General features: G+C 40.7%; 1 protein-coding gene across 5 annotated transcripts in view; it reads left to right on the top strand.

The window, feature by feature from the left end:
• Positions 1–13,086, top strand: part of EML6 (EMAP like 6) — an 85,452-nt gene that overhangs the window by 40,763 nt on the left and 31,603 nt on the right. For 3 of the 5 annotated variants that reach the window (XM_088160790.1, XM_088160791.1, XM_088160789.1), the window contains exons 8-16: positions 331–468; positions 1,649–1,905; positions 2,967–3,179; positions 3,812–3,979; positions 4,878–4,987; positions 6,230–6,348; positions 7,096–7,282; positions 7,872–7,977; positions 10,739–10,832. In XM_088160790.1, coding sequence (XP_088016916.1) covers positions 331–468; positions 1,649–1,905; positions 2,967–3,179; positions 3,812–3,979; positions 4,878–4,987; positions 6,230–6,348; positions 7,096–7,282; positions 7,872–7,977; positions 10,739–10,832 — 1,392 coding nt within the window. The remainder of the gene's footprint in view (positions 1–330; positions 469–1,648; positions 1,906–2,966; positions 3,180–3,811; positions 3,980–4,877; positions 4,988–6,229; positions 6,349–7,095; positions 7,283–7,871; positions 7,978–10,738; positions 10,833–13,086) is intronic. The other 2 variants (XM_088160792.1, XM_014895137.2) reach the window with 1 other exon arrangement.

Genomic DNA, 13,086 nt, shown 5'->3' with positions numbered 1-13,086 from the left:
GCTTTCAGTGAAAATTTCACTCTGAGCTGCATTGACCTTTCCTTTCTACAGAAGCTGCATTTTTATTATTTGTTTTGAGAAATTCAATCAGCTAAGTGAAGTTTAGAAATGATACCAAATGCTGATGTAATTGAGCTTCACTCTGTTTTCTTCTACCACAGTTGTGCTCAGGTTGAAAGGAACTCAGTCCTTTACACAACATGAACACAAGGGGTGTATGCAAGTGATTTTCCTTAAGCTGAGTCAGACCTTTGGGGTTCCTGTGGAGGATACCCAAATGCTGGGCACTCAGGAAAAGCCCCCTGGTGCTTTCCCTTCCCTTTGGGGCAGGTTGTGGAGCCTTGCTGACCATGCCCTGATCGCTCGCTGCAATATGGAGGAGGCCGTGCGGAGCGTGTCCTTCAGTCCTGACGGATCCCAGCTGGCACTTGGCATGAAGGATGGCTCCTTCATTGTCCTCAGAGTCAGGTGAGATCACAAACCACTGGCTGTCTTAGCAGAAGAAAAAGAACTCATAATTGCAGAAGCATCCATATCCCTTTTTAAGAGGTGGTGGCTTGGCAAAGAGGAGAAAATCTACGCTTTAATTAATCTCAAAATATTAGCTCTTAGGAATAACATTGTTAAAATTTAAGATTTTCAAGTTTGGCTCTTTTCCTGTAGTCTGAAGTTGTACAGCTATTCAGTGAGAAGAAATGTGCATAACAGAGAGAACATAGTTTGGAGAGGGATCTTCTTCACTGATGATTTATTTCCTGCCATACACATACTGGGCAAAATAATTGGTGATCAAAAGACATTTTAAAGAATTTTCAAGATAAACCTGAATCCTACTTTTTGTGTTAGAGGAAAGCCCTTTTTTTTTGCATCTTAAGCATTTTCTGTCTGAAATGCTGTTATGGAGGGCACACAAAAGCAGGTAATGCCTTAAATTTGCTGTAGACTGAAACAGCCAAACCCCCAGTGTGATTTCAAAACACAAAAGCTGTTTTAATTGATACCTGGAAGAGTTTACCCCCTCCTGCTGTTCTCCATATGTTTGCCAAGCATATACTTAAAATACTTGAAACTCCAAGCTGATAGGAGGGAAGAGCCTGGGCAAACCCCTGTAATGCTCTGCTTTAATGACTTTAACAAAACTTAAGTGAGCTGTTCATATTAATTTAAAAGCCGTCCCAATGACTATTTTCCTAAAGAAGTTAATCTTCTTTGTCTCCCAGTAATCTTGTCCTTGTTAATTTGCCTGATGCCTCCTAGAAATCTGTGTCTTGGGTTAAGAACGCTTCTCCTTTCAGGACCCTGCTTTTAACAGTGCTGTGTGTCAGGATTTAAAAGATGTACTTACAAAATGTATCTCAATAAATTTGGGTTGGAGTGCTAGCTAGTACTGCTAGCTGCTAGCAGTACCTCATTAGAGCAGGTGAAGAGGATGAAGAGCATTGTGGACAGGCAGTGTGGTTTCTATCTATTGCTTTAAAAATGCTTAGATTCAATGGAAGGAATAGGAAGTTATCCACAAAAAAAAACCCAGGGCTTTAAAGTGAAATCTAGTTTTTGTTGTACAAATGATTCAGTGCCTCTATCTTCTTATCTGTGGGTTGCAAATTCCTGGGTTTGCAGTTGTCCTTGTCCCCTCTGGCTCGTGCAGGGACATGACTGAGGTGGTTCACATCAAGGACCGCAAGGAGGTGATCCATGAGATGAAGTTCTCCCCAGATGGCTCCTACCTGGCCGTGGGCTCCAATGATGGGCCCGTGGACATCTATGCTGTGGCCCAGAGATACAAAAAAATTGGGGAATGCAACAAATCCTCCAGTTTCATCACTCACATCGACTGGTCTGTGGACAGCAAGTTCCTGCAGACCAACGATGGTGCTGGAGAGAGGCTCTTCTACAAGATGCCCTGTAAGTTTACAAGGGGCTTGTGTTACAAACAATTACATTTTGGTTTAGGTTTGAAGAGAGCACCACAAATATGATAAAAATATTGAGGTGAAAGTGGAGTTTCCTGGCTGGAACTTAGAGAAATGCCCACTGCTCGTTTTTTAAATCAGTACTCACTGAATATCCTCAGCTTTAAGGAGAAGCTGTCCCTGCTGTGTAAATTACACATTTTTTCATAGCAACATTTGCAGGTTGACTCACTCTCAGGTAACTACCAAAGCCCCTCTGTCCCTGTTGTCCTTCCTTGATAAAGGATTCCTGTTAGTAATAGGAATGTTTTTAAAAATGTAGCTAAAAATAGGAGAACTGAGTCAGCTCCAATTGCTTAGGTTCTCAATGTAAAAGTTGGTTAATAAAAACAACACTAATAGCTAATTGACTTGTTCTCTCTCTTATTTGAGAATGCTTTCTAATGAGGAAGCTTTTGCAGAAGAGAGCTTTAGAAATAAAATTTTGGGCTCTTTTGGGCTAGTTTGGCAGCCTTCAATCAACTCTAAAACAGCCCCTGTAAGTTAAAAGTACCAGAGAATGGCTGACTGGACAAATACTCACATTTCAGGGACTTAAGATAATGTGGATGAAAAACTCCTGCCATCAAAGCTACTATTTAGATCACGTGAGCATGATTTAAAATTGTGCATCATTAACCTTCTTGCACTTGAAAGTGTTCTAGGAACTCATGCTATTCACAGTACTTTCTACTGAAGGCATTTCTCTGGAAGATTTGGAATTATGAAGTTTTTCCACTTCCATATATTTTTTAGCATGCTAATCCCAATTATCTTACTAATTCTCGTTGGTATTCTAATTATTTCTAATGCTGCTGAATTAGAACTCCTCAGATGTGTGATGCCCTCAAACACCACAAATGAGAGATTATAGTAATTTAAAGAAGGTAGTGACTCTTCTTAATTGAGCTTAAAAATTAATCACAACTAGAATACACAGATAAATGTGATGAAAAGAAACAGAGTTTCTAAAAAGCAAATGATGAAATTGGTCATTCACCTGCACATTTTCAGCTGGGAAGCATCTAACGAGCAAAGATGAGATCAAAGGAATTCACTGGGCCTCGTGGACCTGTGTGATAGGATCTGAAGTGAGTGGAATTTGGCCAAAATACACAAACATCACAGATGTCAACTCTGTGGATGGGAATTACAGCAGCTCTGTGCTGGTGACTGGTGATGACTTTGGGCTGGTGAAATTATTCAGATTTCCGTGCCTAAAGAAAGGTAAGCTGGAATTATTTATGGCTGAAAAATGCAGGATTTACCTCAACACCGTATCAGTGTATTTTCTAATGATGGCTTTTCATTCTGATGTCAAATTCAAATTAGTGTGTGCACAATTCCTATGAGTATTAATGGATATAGAGACCCGACTTTCACCCTCTCTGTGTAGTTGTGTTCAGAATGTGTGACTGCTTCCTCAGGATTTGCACTGTACCAAGCACAAAGCCAACAATCCAAACAAACTTTTGCCTTTCTGTGAGCTTCAGTGTTTAATTTGGTATCACATCTCAGTGTATTTTCAAAATCTGTGTTTTAGGAAAAATGTAATGCATGTGTTGAGTTCACTCTGGCACTCATTGCCAGAAAGGTGAAAATTAAACCTTGTGTGTTTCTGGTACTTCCTGCCAAGATTGAAGTACTTTTCTGACAACTACAGATATTGTTCATTTTATTTTATGCCACTTATTTTCATCTCATAATTACTATTGTATCAGCATATCAAATGAGGCATTTGAGTATTTTTTGGTTTTTAGATTTCACAAGTGCATATTTCTATTAGGAACCTAACTTCATTAGTTATGAGGTTATATTTTTTCCCCCTTCCATACCAGCAATTCTCTTGCTGTTTTCAGGAGCTAAATTCAGGAAATACGTTGGCCACTCAGCCCATGTCACCAATGTGCGCTGGTCCCATGATTTCCAGTGGGTTTTGAGCACAGGAGGTGCTGATCACTCTGTTTTTCAGTGGAGATTTGTTCCAGAAGGGATAACCAATGGCATCCTGGAAGCCTCTCCACAAGGTAAATACCATCTCTGTTCAAGTATTTATTAAATTAAATCAGCACAGACTGCAGCACTGCTGGAAGAGCTTTTATTGAATTAACAGGGAAAAAAATTCATAATTCTTTGGAATTGCATATACTCAGCATGTTTGGGACATTGAAGTTTTCAAAGACAAGCCTTGGTTTGGGGCACATCAAAAGCTGCTGCAGTCTGCAATATTTGTGTTTGGGAATACATAAGCAGCATTCCTCAAAGTGTGTGAAAGAAGACATTTAGAGGGAATGGATAATTAAATTTTCAACCTCAGCCATCTAACTTGCATTCAGAAGTCACGCTAAATGTTTGTTTAATTTTATTTTTCAATGCAATCTCACAACAAATTTCTCATATTTATGCAGTAGCTGTACTTCAGATATTCTTCTTGTTGTAGTCATGATCCTTATAATATCCTACCAAAGCCATATGAACTGTGTCATGGTGGTTGCTAAAATTTGGATTCCCTGTAGCAGAAGGGCAAAATTTCACTCTGTGCATGCACAATTTGGTAAAATATCTACATTACAGCAAATATTTTAAGCACAAACAGTGATCAGTGAAAGCTTTTATTTGCCATTTCTGTGTGTCTGCTCTCCAGACCCTGTTTTGAAAGCAGAATTCTCTGATGCTGGAACTGTACCAGTAACTGCTCAGTGATTTTGCTTCTCTCTGCCACCTTCCTGCTCCAGGCAGGGAAACAGGAGAGACAGAAATGAAGCCTGACACGTTCAGTCAGCCCCCATGACTTCTACAAGCTGCCTGAGCTTCCAAACTTCTTGAATACTGCCTTGCCCATTGTCTAAATGATATAAAACATCACATACTGTTTTCTCATGGTTGTATGTGTTCGATATATTGATTTTTTCATTGTTTTTAAAGCAGAGGGTGGTGTTGATTCCTACAGTGAGGAATCAGATTCAGATTTATCCGATGTGCCAGAGCTGGATTCTGACATTGAGCAGGAAGCTCAAATCAACTACGATCGCCAGGTGAGTGTGAAATAACCCTCAGGGCCAATTACCTGGCAAGTTCCCATCTCTATTCAGCAAGGAGGAGAAGTTTGCTGCTGACTCACAGGCTGCTCTCAGTTATTTTGATGGTATTCAGCTGATTATGCAACCAATATACATAAACCCTTAGCTGGAGATGAGAATTTGAAAGGGTTTGGAGGAAAGAATTTGAAAGTGTTTTGGGGGTTGGAACTAGGTGATCTTTGAGGTCCCTTCCAACCCGAAGCACTCTGATTTGAGTTCTGTTTACAAGCCACTGGAACCTGATTCCAGGAGCTGAGTATTCCCTGTCCCCTTGTCCAGTGACCTCCAGCTGCAACAGGGACAGGTCAGGAATTCCTCAGAGCAGGACTGAGATCTTGCACTAAGGGGGAAAATCCCAGAATAAGTTCACGTTGATCTGAGGGATTTAATGGCTGGCATGGGGCTGCTTTCTGCAATGTGGGAAGTTCATCTCTAACATTGCAGGCTATAGGCAAGGGCATCTTTTATTTTTTCACCTCACTTTCTAGCCTACAATAAATTGCATAGATCCCTCTGCCAACAGCTTCTTTCACCTATTTATTACAGAGATCGATCATGATTGCCAAATGAAACAGATTTTGTCAAATTCTCTCCCTTCCCTCTCATTCACTCCCAGTTTCACCAGAGTGCTAGTCCCATCCTCCTCCTCCTTTTGATTTTCCATCTGCATTCAAATCAGTCATCATCCTCCTCCATGCTGCCTGTGTGTCAAAAAGGACGTCTGGGTTTCAAAACTACAAGTGACAATATCATTGTAGCCAGTTAAATAGCAATATTCCAGGCAGGTTAATGCCAGAAAACCAGAAGCAACTTAAAATAGCATCTCATGCAGGAAGTGTGAGACAGCCCCAAGCAGAAGCTGCATTTGGCATTTTGTTAAAGGAAAAACACCTGGAGACTCCCAGTCACCATTTCTATTCCTTTTCACTAAGTGACCCTGGAATCTTCTAGAAAAAATACATTCTGCTGCTGCTGCTCCAAATTGCTGTTCTGGGCCACTCAGGCCAGGGGAATTTGTTGTCCAAAAACATTTATTATCCTCTGAAGGCTGGGAACAGCAGTACCTGGCTCTGCAGTGTAACCACTGAACATCACATTAGCATACATTACATTTCATGCTTAAAGTCACTTTCACCCACATACACAAATATTTAGAAAACCAGAGACGTGCATTTAACTTTAGCAATTCTCCTCTAGGTTTACAAAGAAGACCTACCTCAGCTGAAACAGCAAAGTAAAGAGAAAAACCATTCTGTGCCCTTCCTAAAGAGAGAGCGAGCGCCCGAGGACAGCTTGAAGCTGCAGTTTATACATGGGTAGAGTAATATCAGATAATATTTGCTATTTCTGACTCATGAACGTTGCTGGGGTGTTCTAACAATTCATATCAGAGCATAAGCAAAGCATTTTTTGGTGCTCACCCACAATTAATTTGTTTATCATTGTTAGTGTGGTAATTCTTAGAATATGAGACACAGATTTTCTGTTTGCAGTTGTATTTCAGGCTGGATGGAGCTCTGAGCTACCTGGTGCAGTGGGAGATGTCCCTGCCTGTGGCAGGGGGTGACACTGGGTGATCCATAAGGTCCCTTCCAGCCCAGCCCATTCCATGATTCTTTGTTAAGGAACCAGGGAAGCTTAAAACACTGATAAATAATACATCAGTGTTGAGTTTTATGAAATTACATTTTGTACTTGTTGCTCACTACGCCTGATGTTTCCTGGAGCAAAGATTCTCTGTTACTTGCTTTGTGATAGCTGTGATGTGTTAAAATGCCTGGTAGATTTATGTTCCAGTACAATTCCTTATAAGGCTTACCTGGACACAGTTCTGTGTAAATGATGCAGCCTTTTTGTGAAATCAGTGCTGATTTAGGAATTGAGTGCAGAGTAACCTTTGAGAAGATTCCTGAACTCCTGCTCTTGGGGGCAGCAGTCTCTGTGATAATCCTGAGCTCGAGCTGTCACCGCAGGACTCCTTTCCTTTAACACACGAACGATTTGTAACCCAGGCTTCCCGAGCAGCTGTGGGGCAGCCACGAGGTGTTTGGTGTTTGCTGCAGGTACAGGGGCTATGACTGCAGGAACAACCTGTTCTACACGCAGGCAGGAGAGGTGGTTTATCACATCGCCGCCGTGGCCGTCGTCTACAACCGGCAGCAGCACTCGCAGCGCCTCTACCTCGGCCACGACGACGACATCCTCAGCCTCAGCATCCACCCCATCAAGGACTACGTGGCCACTGGGCAGGTGGGGACTTGCCAGTCACAGCAATTCCATTCTCTCCTTCCTTAAATGTAGTGTTTCCTCCTGAATCCAGGCGAACTCAGTGTTGTTTCCTATTCCCTGCCGTAACTGTTGGAGGTGATTATGAAACTGTTGCTATATAACAAACACTGCCAGTCTTGTGCTGTGGCCTTCAAAAATCTTGTATTTACTTTTGATCTCTGCTGTAAAATACAAGAGCTGTATTTTCTCTCTTTCCTAGAAGGTTTTGGACTTTCATTACTCTGTTGCAGGATTTTTGTACTGTAGGAGCTTTCAACAGCCTTGCTCAGACAAAAGCTGTTGGGCCCTTTCCTGATGTCTGGTACTGAATATGATGTATTCAGTGTATACATGTACATTGAGACGTCAGGGTAAATGATACCATGAATATTCTGATGAATAGTGATCATTATATCCACTGATACTTCTCTGAAAGAGAAAATAAATCTTGGAAAAGGTAAAATAGGGCTCATGACAAGGTAGTGTTTTAAAGATATGATAGTGCTAATTACTGTTATTGGTGTGCTTTGAACTTCTGTGGGCAGAGATCCCAATTAACCCTCTGACTTAGGTTGGAAGAGATGCTGCCATCCATGTTTGGGACACCCAGACCCTGAAATGTTTGTCATTGCTCAAAGGCCAGCACCAGAGAGGAGTGTGTGCACTGGATTTCTCAGGTAAGCCACAGGCTGTTTTTCTAAATGATTAATTTAAAAGCAGTCCTTGTGATGAAATGCTAATTCAAAGTCGTGTAAAATTACAGCCAGTACCAGTTTTACATGGAAGCTTGCTAACTAGGGATAAAAATAGTGTGTGTAGTGAAGTCAGTCATGGGCCTTTGGTCACTCAGTCAATGATTGATTTTGGTGGTGTCTGGTGGATAATTCCAAGCTGGAATTCTGGTCTCTGTCTACATGGCGGTGTGAGAATTTTAAAGCAGGCAGGATGGTGACTCAAAGCATATAAATGAGTTGGAAATGTCACTTCTGGGCTCATCCAGTTCTTCACATTTGCTAACAATTGTCACGTTTTTCACTGAGTTTACAGAAGAAGTAAATATGACAAACAGTTGTCTGCTGTCTCTCCCACTTGTCTTTCCCAGCTGGCTGCCCTAAGCTGGCTCAGTTTTTAAGGGATAATTCCTGTGTGCAGCACTGAAGAATATCATCCATATGGTGGGGACTTAAATACTTCTGTTTCTTTATAAAAGGGCTTGAAAATTCCTTCTCCCCCCTTCTATTAAAAAAATAAAGAGATTACTTTTTCTGAACTATCCTCTACTTGATCTTAATTTTTTCTTCAATTAAACATAGCTGATTTCATATTCTGCTCTCCAGAAATGTGGTAAGAATTCATTAGGATGTAGATCACAATTGTAAGACAAGACTATATGAAAGAAGTTTGACTTGCAGAAAGATAAATCTGTGGAACTCAGTCATATTCCATTATCAGGAGAGGAGTCCTGGTGTTCATCCAAGAGCTGGAATTCAAATGTGAAATTGCTGACCCACTGTGTATGTAAGCTCACTCTAAAAGGAGATAAAGGGCCAGAAGGAGGGAAAATGGATAAGGATGATTTAACTGATATTAGATAGTGTGCATAGATGTCAAAAAACTTCATGTTAAGATCCTTAATTGAACAAGCCTTCCTATATTTGAAAAGACTTTGTGGTTTACATTTTTAATACCAAGTAAATTCCTGTCCACGTAGGAATATTCTCGATCTTAGAATCCATGTAAAGAATAAACTGGCCAAATATTCCATGGGCATAAATGTCTCAATAAATCCTGAATGTCTTTTGAAAAGTAGCAACCACCCAACATTACAGTGCTGCTTTAGGACCTGGTCCCAAGAATAATGCACACACTGCTTTCCTAAGTAGCTTTAGTTGGAATTCTTGGCAGAGACAGGGACAGAGAGCTGAGCAGATGTGCACCTCCCTGCAGGATCAGAGGCTGCACTGCCCTGTGCAGGGGATTTGCATTGCCTTAATAACAGAGATTTCAAAATTAGGTTCAGATCACACTACTTGGAGCTTAAAGAAAGAAACCTGGAGCTCCCAGCCTTTTCTGTGGCTGTACTTGATACAGCAGCTGACTCTTTTCCCCCAGTTCTCTCTGCCCTCACTCCCTTTCTAAAATATCAAATGCTGCCCATTTCTGCAAGCTGGATCCTCCTGGTACAACGCTTCTCAGGACACTGTGATTCCAAGGATAATTTCATTCCTGCAACGATTGGTTCTGCCCTCTGGTGGCTAATTTAACATTTATACCTTAGGATAATGTTTGGAAGGTATAGTCCATATTAGTGCATAAACATCCTGTTTCAAGTGGATAAAGTTTAAACTGTGTTGTTTGGGGATTTTTTTAATAAACTCAGTTTTGGTTTCTTGTCCTGTATTTTAACTTCATGTCTTCCTACCTTATTCTGCTTCTTCCAGTTGGTCCAGTTTCTTCCTTCCTGAATCTTAAATTCCCCTTCTCCTCCTTGACTTGCTTCTAGTAGAAGTCAGTCATGAAAGTCTGTAAGAACTCATTCAGCCCTGTGAGCTGTGCAGCAGTTCTGATGGAGTAATTTATACCAGTGATTCTCCTTTTCTTCTTCAAGTCAGATATGCCCAAGCCCAGAGTCCTTCCCAGCATTCATTTCTCTGAGAAGCACATTCCCAGATCAGGGCTCTTGTTCAGTCTCTGCCCAGCTCTGCTTCCTCCAACTCTGACTTTTCTGCAGTTAAAAAAACCAAGCAGGTGATCAGCTCCTCCTATACCCTATAAAGTTAAATTGTCTTATCAGAAACTGCAATAATCATGGCTTAGTTTTAGAAACTTTTTGGAGTTTCAGGAGAGAAGTTTGTCTCTAAAACTTTGTTGGAGATGGTTGCATTTTTCATTATTTCATACACGTGCAGGGGTGCCTGGATACTGTTGAATTATGGATGATTTTCTCTTCTGGTTTCCTTCCTCTCATTATCAGTACTGCTGTGTCTTTCCTGCAGTGAAAGTGAAGATAGCCAGCAGTTATTTTTAGCCTTAAAATTTTACATCGTATTTATAGTTTCATCACCCTGCCTATGAACATTTCATACACTAGTAAATCTCTGCACCATTTCAAGCAAAGAAAAGAAGCATCATCTGAGCAGAAATATTTCAAATAAAATGCAACGTGAATTTAGAGTGCTTAAGCTTTTTGAAATTGAATTTAATTGCCTTGTTTGATCCTCCCTATTTTCCTTGTATTTACAGAGAGGAATGTTTTGTGTCTGCCTTTGTGAAAGATCTGAAATTCAAATTTCTTGAACTGTTAGTTTGGGGTTTTTTTTGCTTCATTTCTAAGACATCATTAGAAATTCCGTTTGCAATGTGATTGTTGTGTTCATTGCCTGTTACATTTCCAGCTAAACCTTAGCACCTTTAACACTCAGAATTGCTTCTGTACAGCTGATGGGAAATGTTTGGCATCTGTTGGGCTGGATGATAACCATGCCATTGTGTTCTGGGACTGGAAAAAGGGAGAAAAGCTGGCAACAACCAGGTGAGGATACCCACAGCTTAAAATGTACCCTCTGATTACTTTTTTTTCTGAATAGCATCACTCACATTTTTCCTATGAACAAAGAAATAAAGCAGAACTCCCCTCTGAAAACAGGATGGTGCCTCAGAGAAGATTAAAACCTGGGGGTGCACAGCCCAGAGTTTGGAAATCACTGAACTGTTTCTGTCAGGGCTTCCTTAATCTCTCTATTGGGAGAACCACATTAGCACTGCAGTTTGTTTCAGGCTTTTCGAGTGAAGTTTAATATTTTCTCCCAGTTTTATGTTCTGGCTCAGGGCTGAAGTCACCAGAGGTGTCATTTCCTTTATGTGTTCGATGATGTGCTGAGTTCCATCAATAACCAGATTACTTTCTAAAAAGAAAAAAGACTTCCCTCTAATCTATATATATATATTTTTTTTTCAAGCACTGCCGCTCCTGCCTTTCTTCTGAGCCAGCTTTTTCTGAGCTATTTGCTCTTTCAATTGCCAGCTGAAAGCTCAGCCAATGACCCGACAGTGAAGAATCCTTTGCAATTGCTTGAAGGGACCAGTGATGTGAAGAGAATTGGATTAAAGTTACATGTTTGCTATTTTATACTCAAATTTTGGATTGCAAAAATAGTCATTCACTGTAGGAGAATTAAACTGAGAAGCTGGTTTCTGTCTCAGCCTTGGACAAAGCAAATGTTGCCCTGGTCCCTAGGATTGAGCAGAATTCCTGTGAGTGTGGATGAATGTAACAGAAAGGCAAGGAGAGAATCCCATATGCTCTCTGCAATCATGTAATGTAGCATTGCTCAGTAGAAATTGTTAGTATAGCTGCAAAAAGGTGCCTGTGAAACGTAATTTACTTTAATTACTATATGGTGACATGTTGCAGAAAAAATGAGATTTTTTTGGTGGCAGCACTCTCTGTTAGTAGTTTACCATTACTGAAGGAATCAGTGTTTTACCCCATGTGTGTGTACCACAATCTGTTAACTATACAATTTCATCTCAGACAAGCAGTTTATTAGGCAGTGAGGGTTTAAATCCTGTCTAAAATCTGTGCTCGAGCCTTTGCTTAGCAACAGCCCTGGCTGTGTTGTAAAACGTGACATTTTCCTGGGCTTTGCAATCCCAGTTCTGCTGTCCCCAGACAGATTGTGCTTCACTTGCAAGCAAAGAGATACTTTATATATTCCCATGCTGACCTTTAAGCTTTTAAAAACAAGCTAATGATGAGCTGTGTCACTACCTGGCTGCTGGTGCTCCCAGCACAGATTAAACATGGAGCACTCGGGTTCTTTTCACCGTGTACCCAGTGGATCTGTTATTGCTAATCTGTTGTCTTGAAAACATGCAGGGTCCTCACAGAGAGTGGAAAAATGAATGCATCTTCTAAAACGTTCCAGCTTAAACCATTGTTTAAATTTTAGCTGTGCCTAAAGGCAAGTTCCCTGTTCTGGTGAGCACAGGGGGACAGAGAGACAAAAGCCCTCATGTGGTCTTTGCACACAAGACCACAAGAATAAAAGAACAATGCACAAGAATAAAAGAACATCTCCTTACAATCATATAAACCTGAAAAATGGGTGTCCATTCACCATGTACAGACACTCATTATGTTTATTCTGCAGTTATTTTTAATTTTTGTGAATGTTCTTTTTGCCTAATCTTTCGAGGCTAATTTATTTCAGCATGACTTTTCAGAGCCAAATGATGCAGCTTGTTTCCTGTCCTGGCTCCCCTAGCTCCAGTTTAATTTCATTAAAATCCTTGTTGAGTGTGTTGGAACACCTCTGCATTGCAGGGTGATGTGCTGCAGGTGTTAAAGGTGGCCAGGACTGGTTTGCATCCAGACTGGTGCACTAAAAGGAAATCCTGACCCTGAGAGGGGTTTCAGAACCATGTGGTTTTCCAGATCTGCTGAGCCTGCCTGGAAAAAGTGACTTAATCCTAGCACAAAACCTGCAGATATGGAGTGAAAAGCTTGTGGTTCCTGCTCTGAGGGGGTTATGAAGCACTGATCTAAATATAATTGATGCTTTACACCTGGGAATATTTTTTGCTATGATAAGAGCCAAGCTTGTAAATTCCCATAAATACATCAACAAGCATAACTCGAATTAGCCAAGAACTAAACTTGGAGGTGAATGTTAGTGCTGCTGTGTGAACTGCTTCCTACACTATAATTTTATAATTTGTGGTTTTATTTTCCATCTTGAAGCCCACAGATTAAAGACTTCCTCATTTTTCCTGTCAGAGTATCT

The sequence above is a fragment of the Sturnus vulgaris genome, chromosome 3, assembly GCF_052056855.1.
Source record: "Sturnus vulgaris isolate bStuVul1 chromosome 3, bStuVul1.hap1, whole genome shotgun sequence".
NCBI lineage: Eukaryota > Metazoa > Chordata > Aves > Passeriformes > Sturnidae > Sturnus > Sturnus vulgaris.
This window is presented reverse-complemented; position numbering and strand designations above follow the sequence as displayed.